At 60.6% G+C, this 18,960-nt stretch overlaps 3 protein-coding genes across 13 annotated transcripts in view; 2 read left to right on the forward strand and 1 right to left on the reverse strand.

Annotated features, from left to right (window-relative positions):
• The window catches only part of MINK1 (misshapen like kinase 1), a 51,414-nt gene extending 42,751 nt beyond the window's left edge, over positions 1-8,663 (forward strand). The window contains exons 13-34 of one of the 11 annotated variants that reach the window (XM_037808292.1): positions 326-442; positions 925-1,011; positions 1,219-1,458; positions 1,680-1,853; positions 2,130-2,390; positions 2,784-2,869; positions 3,020-3,130; positions 3,273-3,385; positions 3,591-3,679; positions 3,873-3,896; positions 4,001-4,164; positions 4,564-4,666; positions 4,759-4,896; positions 5,111-5,219; positions 5,672-5,839; positions 5,948-6,091; positions 6,316-6,450; positions 6,627-6,727; positions 6,809-6,958; positions 7,045-7,204; positions 7,303-7,442; positions 7,811-8,663. In XM_037808292.1, the coding sequence (XP_037664220.1) occupies positions 326-442; positions 925-1,011; positions 1,219-1,458; positions 1,680-1,853; positions 2,130-2,390; positions 2,784-2,869; positions 3,020-3,130; positions 3,273-3,385; positions 3,591-3,679; positions 3,873-3,896; positions 4,001-4,164; positions 4,564-4,666; positions 4,759-4,896; positions 5,111-5,219; positions 5,672-5,839; positions 5,948-6,091; positions 6,316-6,450; positions 6,627-6,727; positions 6,809-6,958; positions 7,045-7,204; positions 7,303-7,442; positions 7,811-7,894 (2,898 nt within the window). In that variant the 3' untranslated portion in view covers positions 7,895-8,663. Of the gene's footprint in view, positions 1-325; positions 443-924; positions 1,012-1,218; positions 1,459-1,679; positions 1,854-2,129; positions 2,391-2,783; positions 2,870-3,019; positions 3,131-3,272; positions 3,386-3,590; positions 3,680-3,872; positions 3,897-4,000; positions 4,165-4,560; positions 4,667-4,758; positions 4,897-5,110; positions 5,220-5,671; positions 5,840-5,947; positions 6,092-6,315; positions 6,451-6,626; positions 6,728-6,808; positions 6,959-7,044; positions 7,205-7,302; positions 7,443-7,810 lie in introns of all 11 variants that reach the window. The other 10 variants (XM_037808291.1, XM_037808294.1, XM_037808293.1 and 7 more) reach the window with 10 other exon arrangements.
• On the reverse strand, positions 8,664-13,591 carry CHRNE (cholinergic receptor nicotinic epsilon subunit). The gene is made up of 12 exons (XM_037810441.1): positions 13,546-13,591; positions 13,127-13,269; positions 13,002-13,046; positions 12,783-12,892; positions 12,478-12,633; positions 12,082-12,182; positions 11,514-11,708; positions 11,323-11,437; positions 9,940-10,054; positions 9,681-9,867; positions 9,490-9,599; positions 8,664-9,390 (listed from the first exon to the last, which is right to left on the reverse strand). The coding sequence occupies exons 1-12, from the start codon at positions 13,589-13,591 to the stop codon at positions 9,235-9,237; spliced, it is 1,479 nt and encodes a 492-aa protein (XP_037666369.1). The 3' UTR covers positions 8,664-9,234.
• On the forward strand, positions 8,956-18,960 carry C18H17orf107 (chromosome 18 C17orf107 homolog). The gene is made up of 6 exons (XM_037808376.1): positions 8,956-10,334; positions 10,443-10,661; positions 10,747-13,023; positions 14,602-14,666; positions 14,924-15,027; positions 17,548-18,960. The coding sequence occupies exons 1-3, from the start codon at positions 10,224-10,226 to the stop codon at positions 11,215-11,217; spliced, it is 801 nt and encodes a 266-aa protein (XP_037664304.1). The 5' UTR covers positions 8,956-10,223; the 3' UTR covers positions 11,218-13,023; positions 14,602-14,666; positions 14,924-15,027; positions 17,548-18,960.

Consider the following 18,960-nt stretch of genomic DNA (forward strand, 5'->3'; position numbering starts at 1 on the left):
TTGATCTGAGAGGCCAGGAACGTGTGGGGTTTGTTGTTGACTCTTGGTTTTGTTTGTTGGGGAGGCGGGCCGGCAGGCAGGGGAAGGTGTTATCCGGGTCAGCCTCTCAGCCTCTCTCAACCCCATGCCCAGCAGTTTTTCCTGAGCCGAGCTCCTGTGGACCTTTGTGCAGGGGTAGGTAGGTCAGTAACACTAAGTCAAAGGAAGCCACTCTTACCACCACCCCCAGTGTGGAAGGGCCCTGCCCTCACCGCCATGGAGGACCCCCCTTTGCAGGAGGCCCCTGGAGGCGGCCCCGGCTCATGGCACATCTCTCTGCCTGCAGCAACAGCGGCGGGAGCGGGAGCAGCGGAAGCTGCAGGAGAAGGAGCAGCAGCGGCGGCTGGAGGACCGGCAGGCCCTGCGGCGGGAGGAGGAGAGGCGGCAGGCAGAGCGGGAGCAGGTACGGCGCCCCCAGCACCCAGCACCCACCTCACACACCCCTGCCTCCCCGCCCCCCGCTCCTGCTGCCTGCCTCCCCTGCTCCCCAGGACCTTTTCCCTTCTCTCCCTTACCCCTAGATTCCTCCTATCTTTTCCAGCTTCACTCTTTCTCTCTGTTTTCTCCCACCCTTCAACCCCCAACCCTGCCCCCTACCCACCTCCTGTCTCTGTGCCTTCATCCCCATCTCTCTCCCCCACCCCTGGCCCCTCTTCCTGGCACCTTCTCTCATGGTTCCTCTGCCCTGGCTTCCTCCTTCTTTCTCATCTGTGCTGTGTCGCCCTTTTCGGGGCTCATCCCTCCTGGTCCTCTCTATTACTCTTCCCTTCCTCCCCTCCTCATCCTCACCCTGCGGTCCCTTCCCACGCCTCTGCCGCCGCCGCCGCTCCTCCTCCTCTTCCTCTTTCCCTGCCCTCTGCCCCCACCCCCACCCCCACCCCCCAGGAATATATCCGTCACAGGCTAGAGGAGGAGCAGCGACAGCTCGAGATCCTTCAGCAACAGCTGCTCCAGGAACAGGCCCTACTGCTGGTAACGGGGTCCCTTTGCTTCTTCTGGGAAGATGCTGTTCCAGCTCCTTTGCTGGAATGGGACGGGAACACTTCAGGGTATGGGATCCTCCCCAGACACCAAGGGCAGACGTCTCCTCCCTCGCAGTTGGAGAGAAGGAAGGGCAGGCCTGCTCTGGCTTCCAGGGCCACACTCCACTGAGCCCTCTCTCCCCACCCTTGGCCCCAGGAGTACAAGCGGAAGCAGCTGGAGGAGCAGCGGCAGTCAGAACGTCTGCAGAGGCAGCTGCAGCAGGAGCATGCCTACCTCAAGTCCCTGCAGCAGCAGCAGCAGCAGCAGCAGCAGCAGCAGCTCCAGAAACAGCAGCAGCAGCAGCAGCAGCAGCAGATCCCGCCTGGGGACAGGAAGCCCCTGTATCATTATGGCCGGGGCATTAATCCTGCCGACAAACCCGCCTGGGCCCGAGAGGTACCCACCTGCCTCCCTTGCCTCCAGACTGCATTCTCGGCATCTCACTCTGCAGGGCCAGGGTGCTTGAGAAGCAGCTGCACCGCGGTGGCAGGCCCCGAGAAGGGGAAAGCAACACACAGCACAGGCTGCAGGGCTGGAGCCTTTGGGGCAGGTGGGGGCCTACATTTTGAGAACAGGGAGGTAAGAGCTGACCTGCTTGACACTCTTTGGCATCGCAGGTGGAAGAGAGAACAAGGATGAATAAGCAGCAGAACTCTCCGTTGGCCAAGACCAAGCCAAGCAGTACAGGGCCTGAGCCCCCCATCCCCCAGGCCTCCCCTGGACCCCCAGGACCCCTTTCCCAAACCCCTCCAATGCAGAGGCCGGTGGAGCCCCAGGAGGGACCACACAAGGTGAGCCTCACCCCATTCCTGCCTTGACATACAGCCCTGGCGGACACACGTGCACACGCTCACACTCAGCTCTTAGCCGGGATCAGAGGCCTCAGGACACAGGGCAGAGGCCGTCACTGCTTGCTGCTCCTGTCTGTTCCCATTGCCTCCCTGGGCTTCGCTCTCTGAGCCCCTTGTCCTTCGATGGGTAATCAGAGGCAGGGAGGTGCATCTTGTCCCTTTCCCGCAGCCCAGGCCCCAGCATAAGCTCCCGACCTCCCCGCTCTCTCCCTGCAGAGCCTGGTAGCACACCGGGTCCCGCTGAAGCCATACGCAGCACCTGTGCCCAGATCCCAGTCCCTGCAGGACCAGCCCACCCGAAACCTGGCTGCCTTCCCAGCCGCCCATGACCCGGACACGGCCACCCCCAGCCCCGCCGCCACGCCCAGTGCTCGAGGAGCTGTCATCCGCCAGAACTCAGACCCCACCTCGGAAGGGCCTGGCCCCAGCCCGAACCCCCCAGCCTGGGTCCGGCCAGATAATGAGGCTCCACCCAAGGTAAGTACAGCCCTGAGGAACCAGGACAAAGCGGAGGCAAAGGAGGGAGAATAAAGGAAGTGGGCAAAGTGGAGATGGGGCTCAGCGTTGGAAGGGAGGAAGGTACAGCATCTGCCCGGCCCCGATCCTGGAAGGCATGCGAGTGGGTCGTGTTGATCCCAGTGGTACGTGTGGGGATGGAAAATTGACCAGGGTGTTTGGGGAGCACCAAGGAACAAACTTTATGGGTTAGAATCCCAGCTCGGCATTTCCCAGCTCCATGACCCTGGGCAAGTCAGTGAACGTCTTGGACCTCGGAGTGCTCACCCGTGAACACTGGGAGAGCACCTCGCAGGGGCGCAGGGTGGGTGAAGTGCTGGTGCCCAGCGTGGTTCCGGCTGCCTCTCTCCACAGGTGCCTCAGAGGACCTCGTCTATTGCCACTGCCCTTAACTCCAGTGGGGCCGCAGGGTCCCGGCCAGCCCAGGCTGTCCGCGCCAGGTAACGCCCAGTGGAGTCGGGCGGCAGGCTCGGGAGCGGGGGTGGGCCTAGGGGAGCTTCCCAGGTTACCCACTCAGGGGTGGGCAAGCCCCGGTCCAGTCACCTTGGCCCCCCACCCCCACCCCCCGGCACCCTGTGCTCCCTCCACAGACCTCGCAGCAACTCCGCCTGGCAAATCTATCTGCAAAGGCGGGCAGAGCGGGGGACCCCCAAGCCTCCAGGGCCCCCTGCTCAGCCCCCTGGCCCGCCCAACGCCTGTAGGTAATGGAGTTGTTCCCACTCACTCCTGCTCACTTCTGCCACCTGCTCTTTCCAACCTTGGTGATGGCCCCTTCTGCAGTTGAGCTCCACTCTGGAGAGGGGAGCCCCGGTCTCCCTGACCCTGACTCTGCCCCTCCCACAGTAACCCCGACCTCAGGAGGAGCGACCCTGGCTGGGAGCGCTCGGACAGTGTCCTCCCGGCCTCTCATGGGCATCTCCCCCAGGCGGGCTCGCTGGAGCGAAACCGTGTGGGAGGTAAGCCCGCCAGGGCAAGGGCAGGCTGCCTTGGGGACTGAACTTGGTCAAGGTGGATCCTACCTTTGACAGACTTTGCACTGAGTCACTCTTGGAGGCCGAGGTGGGGACCCAGGGGCCGTGTAATTGTGCTGGGCTGTGGGCCATGGGCCCATCCCCTGGCCAGGTGTCCACAACATCCCTCCCCCCACCCTGCTCTATCCAGCCTCCTCCAAACTGGACAGCTCCCCAGTGCTCTCCCCTGGGAACAAAGCCAAGCCTGAGGACCACCGCTCACGGCCCGGCCGGCCCGCAGTGAGTCATCCTGGTACAGGGCGTAGGGGCCGGATGTGGTGCCCCAGGAGCTGGCGTCAGGGGCGGGGCACTTGTGAACCAGTGTGAGGGGGAAGGGTGGGACTTGGGACGGGCCCTTCTCATGGCACTAACCTTTATTAACCTCTCTCCTGCCTCTTCCTGGCTGCCTTTCTTCCCCTGTGGTCCCTCCCAGAGCTATAAACGTGCAATTGGTGAGGTTAGTGAGGTGGGCCTGGCTCGCGGGAGCCCTCTCCTGTTTCCCTGCCTCCCCTCTGGCCTCCTTGCACCACCCCCTCTCCTCAGGCATCTCCTCCCTTGCAGGATTTTGTGTTGCTCAAAGAGCGGACCCTGGACGAGGCCCCGCGGCCTCCCAAAAAGGCCATGGACTACTCGTCGTCCAGCGAGGAGGTGGAGAGCAGTGATGAGGACGAGGAGGAAGGCGATGGCGAGCCATCAGAGGGGAGCAGAGACACCCCTGGGGCTCGGTATGGGGGTCTTCCCATATCAGAGGCCCGGGGTAGAGAAGGGATGCAGGCAGGGAGGAGGGATGGGGCAGGGTGGCCCCTCTGAGGGATGGTCATTCCCCTTCTCCCGGAGTGGGGAGCCCTAGTCCCCAGTGCCGGTCAGTTCATCCTCCCCTCCCTAGAAAACGAGGGCGGTGCTGGTGTCCCCACCTCTCCCCAACTGTTGTCAGTCGTGGGGTGCCCCCTGTAGGTTCCTCTCTGCCTCGGTGCTGCCAACCTCCCCAGGTGCCGTGCACGGAGCGCCAGCTAGAGCGGAGCCCAGGACACTGAGAGCCCGGCCCTGGCCCTCCCCTGCCTCTGGTGGTGCTTGTGTGGCGGACGGTACCCGGGGGCTCCTGACCCACCTCTCTCCCACAGCAGCGACGGGGACACAGACAGTGTCAGCACCATGGTGGTCCATGACGTCGAGGAGATGTCGGGGACCCAGACCCCGTATGGGGGTGGGACGATGGTGGTCCAGCGCGTGAGTGCGCCCGCCCCGTCGCCCTTTCTTCCCCAGGGCCTGTCCTGTCCCCCCTCGGCCCCAGCAGTGACCCCCTCCCCTCATTCCTTTAGACCCCTGAGGAGGAGCGAAGCCTGCTGCATGCTGACAGCAACGGCTACACAAACCTGCCCGACGTGGTCCAGCCCAGCCACTCTCCCACCGAGAACAGCAAAGGGCAAAGCCCCCCATCGAAGGACGGAGGCAGTGACGTAAGCAGGGGCGAGGCAGATCCATGGGGCAAGGGAAGATCCCTGGGCGGAGATCCTGGGGGAGGTTCTGGGGAGGCTCTCTGGTGAGCCGATGGGGCCAGGGTTTCCCAGTGGGGGGACTGGGGCCTGGAGGTGACAGCAGGGGCCGGCCACAGGCTGGCGTCTTGCGGAACTCTGCTCTGCTGCCTGACTGCTGCCCCCTCCCTCCTCGTAGTACCAGTCTCGCGGGCTGGTAAAAGCCCCCGGCAAGAGCTCGTTCACGATGTTTGTGGATCTAGGGATCTACCAGCCTGGAGGCAGTGGGGACACCATCCCCATCACAGGTGAGGAGTGGAGGATGGATCTGCCAAGCAGCTGGCTCAGAGGCACGGCCATGTGCTCTCAGGGCCCAGGCTGGTGCTCCTGCAGCTTCTGATAGCCCTGCTTGACAGAGCACAGGCCCAGGCCCTCTTCTCTGGGCCTTAGCGCCTGATCTGCTTAGAGGCAAGGAAGAGCTTCTGAAACCCCTTTCGCAGAAGAGGAAATATGTTCAGAGTGGCCAAGGGAACTGGTCAAAGGTTCAGAACCAATGATTGGCAGAACCAGGACTTGAGCCTGGCCTTTTGACTTCAAATTCAGTGTTCTGTGTCAACCCCCTGCACACCTCCTCTCTCCAGGCTTTTCCTTTCCTTCGGAATTTCTGAGGAGCCAAGACCAAGTGGGGGTAGGAAAGGACAGGGGTTGTGGGCCACAGCCCACCGTCCTCTGTCCTCCCCTGCTCCCTCCTCTTCCTCAGCCCTCGTGGGTGGAGAGGGTGGCCGGCTCGATCAGCTGCAGTACGATGTGCGGAAGGGCTCTGTGGTCAACGTGAATCCCACCAACACCCGAGCCCACAGTGAGACCCCTGAGATTCGGAAGTACAAGAAGCGGTTCAATTCCGAGATCCTCTGCGCAGCCCTTTGGGGTAAGCCAGGACTGGGGAGTGAAGGAAGGGTTCAGGTGGGGCCCCTGTACGCCACGCCAGGTGAGGGCCTGGCTGCGCCTCTGATCTGCCCAAGGGCTCCTGTTGCAGGGGTCAACCTGCTGGTGGGCACGGAGAACGGGCTGATGTTGCTGGACCGAAGTGGGCAGGGCAAGGTGTATGGACTCATCGGGCGGCGACGTTTCCAGCAGATGGATGTGCTGGAAGGACTCAACCTGCTCATCACCATCTCAGGTACTTGAGTGGAGTCTGGGGAAGAGGACAGCAGGGAGAGACTCGGCTCCTCGGCTCTGCCACCATTCTCAGCCTGGGGGGAAGGCAGCCTTGGTCCGAGGGCCAGAGGTGGGGCCACACTTCCTCACCACTTGTGGTTGGCAGGAAAAGGATGGCAGAAAGGGGGGAGCTGGACCTCGCCGAGAGAAGGAATGTGTGTGTGTGTGTGTGTGTCTGCTCCTCAGGGAAAAGGAATAAACTGCGAGTGTATTACCTGTCCTGGCTCCGGAACAAGATTCTACATAACGACCCAGAAGTGGAGAAGAAGCAGGGCTGGACCACCGTGGGGGACATGGAGGGCTGCGGGCACTACCGCGTCGGTGAGGGGGACACGCCAGTGGGGGCTGGGCACATTGTTCAGGAGTAGAAGGCACCCGGGAGGACCTGGGCTTAATGGCCAGGAAAGCCACTAAGGTGGGGGAATGACAGATCTTGAGGGGGCAGCCGGCAGCCTGAGAAGGGAAGGGCCTGCATGCCTGCTCTTTCCTTCCCCCAGTGAAGTACGAGCGCATTAAGTTCCTGGTCATCGCTCTGAAAAACTCTGTGGAGGTGTACGCCTGGGCCCCCAAACCCTACCACAAATTCATGGCCTTCAAGGTAATCACAGCCTCGGTCCCCCAACCCTGGTCCCAGGGGAGGCTCCCCCACCTCAGCCCCTGGCCCTTGTCTCCTCTGCAGTCCTTTGCTGACCTCCCGCACCGCCCTCTGCTGGTCGACCTGACAGTGGAGGAGGGACAGCGGCTCAAGGTGATCTACGGCTCCAGTGCTGGCTTCCACGCCGTGGACGTGGACTCGGGGAACAGCTATGACATCTACATCCCCGTGCACGTATGCTTGCAGGACCGTGGGCACAGGTGGGGCACCCCGTCCAGCACCCGACCTGGGGACCCGACTGCTGCGCCTTCTCCTGCCAGATCCAGAGCCAGATCACTCCCCACGCCATCATCTTTCTCCCCAACACCGACGGCCTGGAGATGCTGCTGTGCTACGAGGACGAGGGCGTGTACGTCAACACGTACGGGCGCATCATCAAGGACGTGGTGCTGCAGTGGGGAGAGATGCCCACCTCTGTGGGTGAGTGAGGTGCCCACCCTCCACGCCACCTGCCCTGGGCGGGGTTAGGGGTGTGGCCTGCCACCTACTCACCGGCCCCCAACTCCCTCCTCCCCCAGCCTATATCTGCTCCAACCAGATAATGGGCTGGGGCGAGAAAGCCATTGAGATCCGCTCGGTGGAGACTGGCCACCTGGACGGGGTCTTCATGCACAAAAGAGCCCAGAGGCTCAAGTTCCTGTGTGAGCGGAATGACAAGGTGGGAGGCCCCTGCCCCAGGCTGGCTGGACCAACTCCCCTGGCCCCAGAGCCCTGGACCGAGTTTGGGGGAGGGGGGCAGCGGTATCTTTCTGAAAGGGGCTCCCCTGGGAGCAGAGCACAATCACAGCCTGCCCTTCCTGCCCCTTCCACTCCTGAGAACTCCCCGGATTCTGCCACCCGGGCGTCCTTTGTACCCTCTTCTCCAAACACTTCTGCATCTCAGCAGGGGTGGGGGTCACTCCATGAGTCCCTCTCTGTGTGTCACACACACGTGGCACATTCTCCCTCACCCTCTTTCCGTCTCCCAGCCACTGAGTCCCCTGCCCCCACCCCAGCCCAGTGACCTCCTCTTCTACCCCACCCCAGGTGTTTTTTGCCTCAGTCCGCTCCGGGGGCAGCAGCCAAGTTTACTTCATGACTCTGAACCGTAACTGCATCATGAACTGGTGACGGGGGCCCTGGGCTGGGGCTGCCCCATACTGGACCCGGCTCTCCCCCCACAGCCAGACTTCCCAGGCCGCCCCTCTGTCCCCTCCTTGGGCTTTTGCTTTTACTGGTTTGATTCACTGGAGCCTGCTGGGAACGTGACCTCTGACCCCTGATGCTTTTGTGATCACGTGACCATCCTCTTCCCCAACATTTTCTGTTCCCCAAGCTGTGCCTGTCCCCCAATTTGGGGGGGACAGGCACAGTTTCCCTCTCCAGGAATTGAGTGGGACCAGCTCTTCCCCTTTCCTCCACCTAAGAGGAGAGTGCTTGGGGCTCAGACCCCTTTCCCCACTGCTGCTGACTGGGCAGGGCCCTGAGCCCCTTCATTTGCACGTCAGGGGAGCCGGCTCCCCCCTTGAATGTACCAGACCCTGGGGGGGGTCAATGGGCCCTAGGTTTTGGGGGAGGGGTCACCAGCCACTCCAGGGGCAGGGACCATTTCCTCATTTTCTGAAAGCACTTTAATGATTCCCCTCCCCCCAAACCCCAGGGAATGGAGAGGGGACCCCGCCAGCCAAAACATTCCCCTTTCCAGCCACCCATCTCCTCTTCTAGCCTCTGCCCTTCCCCGGTGGAGGGAGGAAGCAGGGAGCTCTCGCCCTCCACACCCCCTTGCTTGCATCTGTATATAGTGTGAGCAGCAAGTAGCCCCTTCCCCTCCCTGTCCCCCTCCTCAATGTAGTGGCCTTGGAGATACCCTTTGTTAATAAAGAAGTTCAACCAGCTCCCACCATTTTGGGCCCCATTTTATTCTGTTGTGTCTCACAATCCCTGATACTAGTTGAGGAGAGCCAGGCGCACAGCTGGGATGAAGGGGACAAGATGGGGTGGGGTGGGGGCTGCTCGGCCAAGAAAACCCAGAAGTGACTGATGGAGGGTCAAGGCATCTTCATCCTCAAACCTGTGAACATGTGGGGTCCCTGCCCCCCCAGCAGGGCCAGGCCAGAGAAGGAAGGGTCTTCCTTTCTCCAGCCTCGGGAGGTGAGGGTGGGGGGACATCCTCCAAAGGGTTCCTACTGCCTGGCTATCAAATGGCTAAAGACAGAAGTTCCAAGTGCTGCAGGTGTGTGCGGGAGGGGCCGAGGAATGCTGGGAGGGCCGCAAGGCTGGGTTGAGGGTGATCCCTGCTTTCTGGAGGATTGGCACCCAAAAGCCCGCCCCTGTGCGGTGGGCAGACCGCCGCACTTGAGAAGACAATGCAGATTTATCATCAGCAACGGGAAGGGAACCTAATGGAGCAGTGGTCGCAGTTTTTCTTCTTCCTGGAGGCGGGTGTGGAAGGCGGAGCCCCAAGCGGGGGCTCAGACCCGCATGCAGTGGGGGAAGGGCAGGCTGGGCACTCGGTTGAGGGAGCCCCCGAGGAAGATGAGGCCCGACCCCACGCTGAAGAGCACCAGCGCGGCCCAGAAGCAGATGTTGTCAATGGCCTTCCCCATGCGCACCCACTCGGACACCTCCTGCGGGGCGGACGGGTACAACACACCGAGTCTGGGAGGGGAGCTGCGAGGGCGGCGGCCCTGGAGGAAGCGGGGGGGCCTCCCTGGCGCCCGCCTCACCTCGCCGGTGGCCTCCTGGTCTCGCGTACTCTCGGCCACGAAGTTCACCGCCTCCACGCAGCAGCGGATTTCGGGGGCGGCGGCGCCCAGGCTCTGGCAGAGAGCAGCTGCTGGGGGGACCCCGGGGGTGGGTGGGCGGAAGCCTGCCTCCCGCGGGCGCCCCACTGGGCGGCCCGGGACCCTTGGCTCACCCGTCCAAGCCCCGTGCCGGTACCGCTGCCCCTCGAACACGAGCTCGCTCCGCGGCTTTTTCAGGATCAACTCCTCGGCGCGCAGCAGGATGCCCACCGACGACACTCGCCTCGGGGGCGAGCTGCGCTTCGGGGCCTCCGGGGGCGGGCCGGAGCCCAGGAGGCGCGGCAGCAGCTCCAGCAAAACCTGGGGGCCGGCGGGGCCGCTGTGAGCTCGCTCCCTCGCCGCCCCCAGCCCCGGCCGCCCGCCCGCGCTTACGTGACGCAGCCGCGGGGCCGCGGCGTGAGTGGTGGGCGTCCGCAAAGACACGTTGAGCACGACGACGCAGTTCATGACGATGAGCGTGGCGACCACCATGACGAAAATTAGGTACCTGGAGGCACCGGGGTGCGTGACGTCACCTCACTCCCGACTCCTCTGTAGTCGCAGCCTCCCCCCCCCCAGGCCACTAGGGCACCGCTCGTCCTCTGACCTCACAAACACCTCTTCACTCCATAGAGGCTGCGGTCGCAGCCTCTAGCTGCTCCCCTCTGCGGGGACAGATGCGTCCCCTGGCCCTCCTCCCCCTCCTACCACCGGGGACAACCATGAAGGGGATCCCCAGCTCCCTGGACACCCTGCTGTGGGTCTACCACTTCCACAGCTCCACCGAGGTGAGGCGACGCCAATGGCCTCTCCCAAGGCTGGCACCTCGAGACCCTCTGGGCAGGTGACCCCTGCCCTGTGACCCGATGACTCCACAGCTCCTATTCCTTCTCCAGGTGGCCCTCCAGCCCCCTCTTCTGTCTTCCCTGGAACTCGCTCTGGCTTCGGCCCATGAGTATCTGGAGCAGAGATTCGGAGAGCTGAAGACGCTGGAGCCGCGGGAGCTGAAGGAGCGGGAGCAGCGGGAGAAGCCGCCCGCCCCGGAGCCCACCCTGGGGCTGGTGTTAAGAGAAGCCGCAGCCAGCGTCATGAACTTCGGCGCCACCTTGTTGGAGGTGGGGAGCTGAGGAAGGGGGATAGGACAGCGGGGAGCAGGGATCTCTGCATCCCTGCTAACTGGCGGTGCACCCCTATTTACAGATCTCAGCCCTGTGGCTGCAACAGGAGACGCGGCGACTAGACGGCGACGACGGCAGCCCGGACCCAGCTCCAGACCCCGGGAACCCGGGTCGAGCGCTGGCCAGGGTAGCCCAGGCCGCAGGGCAGGAGGCTCGACAGGCGGGGGCTGTGGCCGGCGCCAGCGCCCGGCTCCTCTTCCAGGGGGCGTGGCTCTGCCTGTCCGGACGGGGTCTGCAGGGCTCCGCCTCATTCCTACAACAGTGGCGACGCCCGCTGGGCCTCGGGCCCCCCGGGGAACCGGTGAGTGCAGATGCGAGGTGGGTTGAGGACCAGAGGGTGCGGGGATGGAGAGCCACTGAGCCGGACCGTCCCCCAACAGAGATACTCTGGAGACCTCAAGGCGGCATCCAGCAGCAGTGCGGGGGACGGGGGACTGGAGACTCCACCACTGTGCCCGCCCCAGCTCGCGTCCAAATAAAACTTGTCCCATAAGAGTCCTTTGATCTTGGTCCCGGCCCCCTCGACTGTGAGGCTCGCCCCGCCCCCACAGTGGCCACGCCCCCGCGTGGTCCCCGCAGGGACCCGGTCCGCCCTCACCGGCCCAGCAGCGGCACGCTCAGAGACGTCTCGGGGGTCTTCTGGGCAATTAGGAACAGGAAGACGGTCTGGGCGAGCAGGACGTTGATGGAGACCGTGCATTTCTGGCCGCCGGCTGGAGGGGGCGCTCGGTGAGTGCGGCCCCCGGCCCCGGGAGCGGGCCCGGGCTTAAGGTGGGGGTGACTCCTCACCCTGCGCGGGCAGGAAGTAGGCGAGCAGCACCAAGCCCGAGATGAGCACGCAGGGCACGATGATGTTAATGACGTAGAAGAGGGGCTTCCGGCGAATGATGAGCGTGTAGATGACGTCAGTGTACTTCCGGCCGTCCGCGGAGTCACCTTCCTGGATCACCCCGGGGCAGAAGTCGATGGCCCACTCTCCGTTCTCTGCGGGACCGGAGGCGCGGTCAAGCCTGCTGCGGGTGGGGCGCCCTGCCCTGCTCCCCACATCTGCCCCCGGGGCCTGCAACCCCGCGCGGGGGAGGAGTTTGCCTCTGTCCTGACCGGGAGGGTTGGGCGGGTGGCCTGGACTGCTTGAGCCATGGGCCGGCAGGATGGGGGCAGTTCAGGCCGAAAAGGGTATTCCCGGGGAGAGACCGCAAGCCAAGACGCAGGACGAGTTGGACCATCGAGGATGATTTCGGGAAGGGGCGAGCTAAAGCCCGGTTGCCAAAGTCAAATTCCCGGGATGGTTAGTCTGTGCGGCCCCATTCTGGATCCCTTCTGGAAGCGGGTTTTTCGGACCAGGAGGGGACGTCACCGGTGTAGGCCTCAGTGTCGATCTCGATATTGTTGATGGTCTCGCCATCATCGTCCACAGCAAAGATGAACTCCACCTCTTCGGCATTGTACGTCTGAGAGCTGCGGAGGCAGGGCCCCGGCCCGGGCCGCAGAAACTCAGACCTCGGCCCATGCCTAAGGCCGAGCCTGGGCTTGCTCCCCAATAAACTCCACCCCTCCGCGCAGGCCGGGTCCCCACCGCGCATTTTCCCCTCTCTGCTGAGAACCCGGCTCGGTGGCCCCACCCCCTTCCCACTCTTGGCTCCGCCCCGGCGCGAAGCCCCGCCCCCAGGGGCGCGGCTTCTCCCGTTCTGGCTCCGCCCCCTACTCCAGGCCTCTTGCTCGATCCGCCCGGCCTCGGAGGGCCCCTTCCCACCGGAAAACGAGGGAGCAGTTCTGCCAATCGTAGGGGAAGTAGGTGACCTCCACGGCGCAGGTGCTGCGGTAGATGGCCGGGGGCAGCCAGCTCACGGAGCCGCCCTCGAGGACCAGCACGTTCGCTTCGTAGGCCACGCCGAACTGGCCGTCGATGCTGCGCGGCCCGGGACACCGAGCTTCAGCACGGGTTCGCGCCGCCCGCCCCCTCCAGGCAGCCCGCCCCGTCCCCCCACCCCCGTCCCCAACCCCCCAGGCCTGGCCCCTGGCCCTGTCTCCAGGCCCGGCGAACGGCCAGGTCCTCACTTGTTTTCCAGCACGATCTCTGGCAGCCATACGCGTTCGGAAGGCACCCGCAGGGTTCCTATGCCCCCAAAGTCGGCCTTGCTGTAGTTGAGTCGGTAATCCTGCCAATCCTAAGGCGCACGGGGCGTAAGACGTCTGCCCTGCGGCGCCCACCTGATGCCGGAGAGCAGCGAGGGGGCCCATGGGCAAGCCTTGCGCTGCTCCCCAGATTTGACTCACGATTCCGATCCAGACGCTGGTGGTGAGGGTCTCGTCTTTCTCGTTCTGCGAAAGGGAGATTGGGGTGACGGATGCGGGATTTCAGGGCCAGGGGTGGGGCTGGGGGAGCTGGAGAGGAGTCTTACCAGCGAGATGAGGTTGGTCAGGGTGACCTTGAGGGAGACGGTGACAATGTCCTCGGGCCCCCTCACGGGTCGGCTTTGTGGATCGTAGTTGTCGAAGAGATGGTGATAAAGACGCAACTCCTCATTCTCCCCCTCGCCCCTGTCTGGGGATGGGGGAGCTCGTTAGAGATGAAGCGGCTACAGGGCCTGTCCTGCCTGCCTCCTCTGGGGCTGCTTCCCAGATTCCTAAGCTACCCCCACCCCCACCCCAAATCCCTGTGTCTGTCTCTGAAGCTGTGTGTTTTTCAGGGTCTGTCTCCTGAATCAGTGATTTTGTGCCTGTGGACCAAATATTTTGTCTCTGTGTTGGTCTGATTTGCCATAAGCCCTCTATGTCTGTGTGTGCGTCCCCGACTGCCTCCCTGCCTTCCGGTCCATACCGAGGAGCCCCAAGAAGAGCAGGATGCAGAGCAGAGCCCCTGCCATCCTGCTGTCTGGCTCTCTGGGTTATTCTGAGCTTTGTTGGTGTGGAGGGGGACAGGCCAGGGCATGTGGGAGGGGAAGGAAGCTGTTAGTTCCGGACTGGGTTAGGGGACTGTCACCCAATCCTCTACCTAGCCCTACTGCAGCCAAGGACATCTTTCTTGGCTGCTTCCAGAAACAGCTGCCGCCTCCTTCATTCCCTGCCCCCTACCCCTGCCCTGCCCCAGCATCCTTTGCCTGCTCTTCAGGCTGCTCCCAGCCACAGACCTGCCTCTCTCCTGACTGGTGCAGGTGGGCGGGTCCTTCCACAGCACCTGGAACACCAGGTTGGCAGCGAGGGGTGGGGTGGGGTGGAGGGGCCCTGCTTTTGACATGCACTGGTGTCTTTTGAGTAAGCTGCCCCATGTAGGTGACTCTGCGTGATGAACATACCTGGGTCGTGACTCACTGCTCACCTCACACACTCATCCACGTGGAACGCACACTGTCATCACCCACAGCCCAGTTCCCGTCACACTCATGCAATTCCTGCCGGCAAAAAAAAGTCTCCCATAAAGACCCTGCAGTGGGACAGGGACAATAACAGAAACCTCACCTGGCGAAGGAGACAATGCCACAGTACAGGGCCCACCTCCTTCCACAACTTGGCCCTGGGGTCTGCCCACCTCCAGCCCCCCTGGGTGCTGGCACCAGCCAGAGCTGCAGGTTTCTGCTTGTGTCTCCCTGCTGCCACCTTGTGGCCACAGATGATAGTGCTGTTCTCTCCCCTGCTACTTTAATTAATCCTTTTAGTGTCTCTTGAAGTCCCCTTCTCAGCCCACCCTAATCAGTCATCTGGGATGCTTATTTAAAATGAAGATTCCTAGGCTCTATGCCCCCCCCCCCAAATCCAGCTTGAGGAAGATGGAGGAGGTGGGGTGTCAGGAATGCGTATGTTTTAGAAGTTATCCAGGTATTGCTTACCGGGAAGTAAGTGCTGAGCTAAGTACTTTTACATCCTCACCCTAATCTAGAAAAGCAATTACCGCTCTCCTGAATACAGAAGAGGACTCCAAAGCCGAGATCCACGGTCACACAGGTAGATTGACAATCACGCACGGGACTTACCAATCAACTATTGATCAGGTACACCTGTTTGTCATGCTTCAGAAAATACTTTCATGTCCATCAACTAGATGGGTCCTTCTCCCCTGCCTTTGAGGTCCTCAATCATCCCCGTTACAAGCAAGGGCACCAAAGACCAGGGTGTCCGCGTGGTGTGTCCAGGTCTCACACTTCCTCCAAGGCTCTGCTTCCGCTACTAACTGCCTCATCTTTCCTTGTTTTCTATTTCAGACCCTGCGAAGGGTTCCATGTACTCAATTCCTCTCTTTGCCGATGGCTGATGTGCGTTCTGACTCAAGAGTTTGTGTGCTGCTGTTCATTCCAGGGCCTCTGGGGTAAGGCCTGGGCCCCAAGTTCCGATAAATGCAGATATGGGTTCCCGCCCAGGGCCAGATGCTGCGATTATGGTGGTGAACAGGACATGGCCTCAAGGAGTTTCCGGGGGAGACCCGGAAACAGACAGTGACACCAGAACTGTCAAAAGGGCAAAACACAGGAGCCATGGACACTGCAGTGAGGCTACTGTGCTACTTAGCTTTTTTGTGTTATAAGAAACATCTTCTCAGATCTGTCTTAAGAAAAGCAAGATACTTAGGATTAACAGTAGATTTATACATGGACTGCAACAAACTGGACCCCCACCAGAGGGCCAGGCAGCTCTGGGGATGACCCCTCCCGGTCTCTGTCGGCCCTGTCTGCGCCCCCCTTGCTACCAACCAGCCTGCCTTTTCTCTCTGCTCTGTGTCTCTCCTGCCTCTGTGTGTAGTTTCTGTTTGCTTTCTTGCGGTCGCAGTTGACTCGTCTGGGGGAGGGTGGCGGCCGGTTGCTAAATCCTAGGCTCCCAGGATTGCTCCGAGGGTACCGGCGGCGGGGGCTCTTTCCCGGAGGCGAGGGCGAGGCGGGGGACTTGGCCAGGTCCCCGGCGGGAGGCGTGCAAAGTATGGAGGGCGGTGAGAAAGGAACAGGCAGGACACGTTTCTTTTAGGATGAAGAAAACCAAGAGAGAGCGTTTATTAGGGGAGAGTACAAGCTTATATCGGGCGGTTTAGAGGGCGGGGTAGCTGTAGAGGTTAAAGGCTTGGATTGGTTCTGAGAGGGCGCGGAGGTTGATTGAAAAGGGGCGAGAGTTGCTCCCGTAACGGTGTCTGGCAACAATGTATGCGCACTGGTGGTGATGGGAGTTGCACTGGCAACGGGGAGTGTCCGGGCAAGATAAGGGGGTGGGGAAAAGGCGGTTCCCTCCGGCAAGCCTCCCCTAACAGTGGTGTATTTTGGGTGAGGAAATGGGGCCTGCCTCCGGCCTCACTTTCCCAGGCCCGGGGGGCTGTAGAGGGCGCTGTCGCCCGTGCCCACTACCCTCCCCAGGGGTGGATCCGGTCCCCCAGCCCAGGCCCGCCAAGTTGAAGCACGTAATCAGTGTCCCGCACTTTCTCGTAGCTTCTGCATAATTTGACCATGGTCTTGGCCTCAAATCAACTTCTTGGCTTCTCTCTGCAGATGCAGCAAATACAGCCTTTGCTCCAGTTGCTGCCTGCCTGATTCCACGAGGCTGGGGTGGCAGACAGGGAAAGGTCACAGGGTTGGGTGGAGGGTATGGTGGACCCCATGGGCCATGTGCAGTGCCCTCAGTCCCGATGAACTTGCCTCGCTTCCTACACACTGTGCCCAAGACACCATCACGTCACGATCCCATTCTCACCTACTATAACTGAGAATTCACTGTATCCCAGCAGGATTGAAACTTGTCTGGCTCCCACGAGTGACTGTAGCAGAACCCCACTAAAAACCTCTCTGCCTCAGAGTCCATTTGTCATCTGGTTTAAGTACAGTCGCATCCATTCTCAAACCCGAGGATGAAGTCCTCAATTGAACCACCATCACTGCATCATATATAAACAATACATTGTGCACGCATGCACGCACACACACACACAACATCATGTAAAATACAATAATAAGGCAAAACCACATTTGGACCAAAAGGCTGTGTATAGGAGAGTGGTGGAGGGGGTGTCACAACCCAGCTTAGTTGCAGGACCCAGAACTTGCCAGGCAAGGAGTTAGACCTGAATTTAATAGGACCTACTTACAGGAGATGTGGTTTGTTCCCTGGTGGCGGGGGGGGGGAGCCGGGAAAGATGGACATTAGCACTCCAAAAGCAGAGGGTGCCAGGGGGCTGGTTTACAAGGGTATAGGACAGGAGGGTGTGAGAACAGGCTTTTGGCAGGGTCTTGTGACACAACTCTGTGGAGATTATCAACAGTGATCAGAGAAGGAGACGAGTTTCACTGCATTGTTAGCAATACATTTTTCCCTCCCCTGGGGAGGTCTGATGACTTTTAAGTGAAATCACTATGGAGGGGAGGGGGCCTGGGTCCCCACGGGGGTGGGGATTGAGAGGAAGGCGAGGGGAGATCCTCACCCCTTGATCCTCAAGCCCCTCTGTTGCAGGGTCATTGGTCCCAGCTGTATATCACACCCCACAGGAGAGCACTTTGCTAAGGGTCCCCGGCAGGGACTGTGAACTTGTGGGTCAAGATTTTGCTCAGACCAGTGGATCCCACGGGCCCCAGCTTGCTGCCTGGCTTCTCCTGCAGAGGCAGCACCAGGCAGCACCATCCGAAATCCCACCCCTGGAGGATTCCCCCAACACACACAGACACACACACGCACGCGCACACTCCCCAGCAGTCCAGAGCCACTGGCGCTGGCGGCAGAGGGAGCCCCGTCTGCTCACCCTCTGCTCAGGGTGAAGATTGCCTGCGGGCCTGCAATTTCCTGCCAACGGGAAGAGTCAGGCGCGGGCCTGCTGGTCGGGGCTGGGGTTTGCATTTTTGTAATTAACATTCCACAGGCCTTCCGCCAGCTGTCTGAAAATTCTGTTTCTGGGACCTCCTCAATTTACAAGCCAGACTCAAAAGATCTGGGCTCAACAGGAAACCACTCCCTTCATCTACTGGCTCTTGGCTGACAACTCGGAGCAGCTGCAGCCGCCCTGGCAGCCGGGCCTACCAGACCCTCAGTTACCCTCTCGGCGGAAACAGCTCCCAACCGGCCTGTGGAGGGCCCCCTCTGCATGCACAAAAAGAGCGCCCCTTGTTTCCCTTGTCTGCAGTGGAAGTGGGTTCCCCCGAGCCAGGGCAGGGAGGTGCTTGCAGACTGTCTCCCTCAGTGGAACCCAGTTCCCTGATGGCTGAGACCCTACTGGGTTTCTTTGTTCACGGTGTCTAGCATAGAGCTTGGTGCATAGTAGGTGCTCTGCACATATTTATTCAACAAATGAGTAAACGAATAAATGAAGGAATGAGTGCTTTATCTTCCCAGCACCCTCCCTTCTACTGAGCACGAGTTTTCTTTTTCAACTATGTGACCACATGGGAACCGTCAGAAACTTCGAGAGCCCACTCTCTGGCCAGGGTTGATTGGTCCAGGGGAGGACACCTGACCCCAGCCAGACCAAGCAAATTTTGTCAAATAGGAACGCAAGAAATCAGTCTTTGCTTAAGGAGACACAGGAGATGAACTTTGGATGCATGAGCAGCCATGTTCATTTCTTGTCACTGAGGAGGAGAGAGAGAGAATGCAACTGATACACGATGACAAGTAGAGTCAAGCAAGAGCCTTCACCATTCCAACCCCGGCCCGGAAATTCCTGAGGCCACACTTGCTGTCTCCTCTTCCAGGCTGGTTGCCCAACCCTTCCTTTGACTGGATGAGTTACCTCGGCATCTTTCTAATAAATCCTCCTTCTCTTGGTTTACAAGTATATTAGGATATGTTAAAATAAAATAATGCAAAGAAACTTGCTCAACATGATAAAGGATATTTCTGAAAAATCCCTAGCTGTGGGAGTTTGGAGCATTATGTCCCCCAGAAAAGGCCATGTTCTTTTAATCCATTCCTGTGGGTACAGACCTGTTGTAAGTGGGACCTTGTGGTTAGGTTATTTCGACTGAGATGTGACTCACCTCATTGGAGGTGGATCTTAATTCACTTACTGGAGTCCTTTATAAGAGAATAAAACACATATGTAAGCTAAGAGAAGCAGAGAGATAAGGACACATCCACAGAAGCTGAGAGAGGACCACTGAAGCCAGAAGCTGGAAGCAGCGAAATCTGAGAGAGAAGAATCAGCAGATGTCACCATGTGTCTTGCCGTTTTACAGAGGAGCTCCAGATGCTGGCAGCCTGTCTTCAGAGTCCAGGTATCATCCTGTTGATTCCTTGAATTGGACATTTCCACAGCCTTAGGACTATAAATTGTAAA

The sequence above is a fragment of the Choloepus didactylus genome, chromosome 18 (genome assembly GCF_015220235.1).
Source record: "Choloepus didactylus isolate mChoDid1 chromosome 18, mChoDid1.pri, whole genome shotgun sequence".
Lineage (NCBI taxonomy): Eukaryota > Metazoa > Chordata > Mammalia > Pilosa > Megalonychidae > Choloepus > Choloepus didactylus.

Excerpts from the sequence above, each read along its gene's own strand:
- CHRNE (XM_037810441.1), bottom strand. The coding sequence starts at position 13,591 with ATGGCAGGGGCTCTGCTCTGCATCCTGCTCTTCTTGGGGCTCCTCG. Across the intron at positions 13,047-13,126 it reads TGACCAACCTCATCTCGCTG|AACGAGAAAGACGAGACCCT; the intron begins GTAAGACTCCTC and ends TCCCTTTCGCAG. Across the intron at positions 12,893-13,001 it reads CCAGCGTCTGGATCGGAATC|GATTGGCAGGATTACCGACT; the intron begins GTGAGTCAAATC and ends CGTGCGCCTTAG.
- C18H17orf107 (XM_037808376.1), top strand. The coding sequence starts at position 10,224 with ATGCGTCCCCTGGCCCTCCTCCCCCTCCTACCACCGGGGACAACCATG. Across the intron at positions 10,335-10,442 it reads ACTTCCACAGCTCCACCGAG|GTGGCCCTCCAGCCCCCTCT; the intron begins GTGAGGCGACGC and ends TTCCTTCTCCAG. Across the intron at positions 10,662-10,746 it reads TCGGCGCCACCTTGTTGGAG|ATCTCAGCCCTGTGGCTGCA; the intron begins GTGGGGAGCTGA and ends CCCTATTTACAG.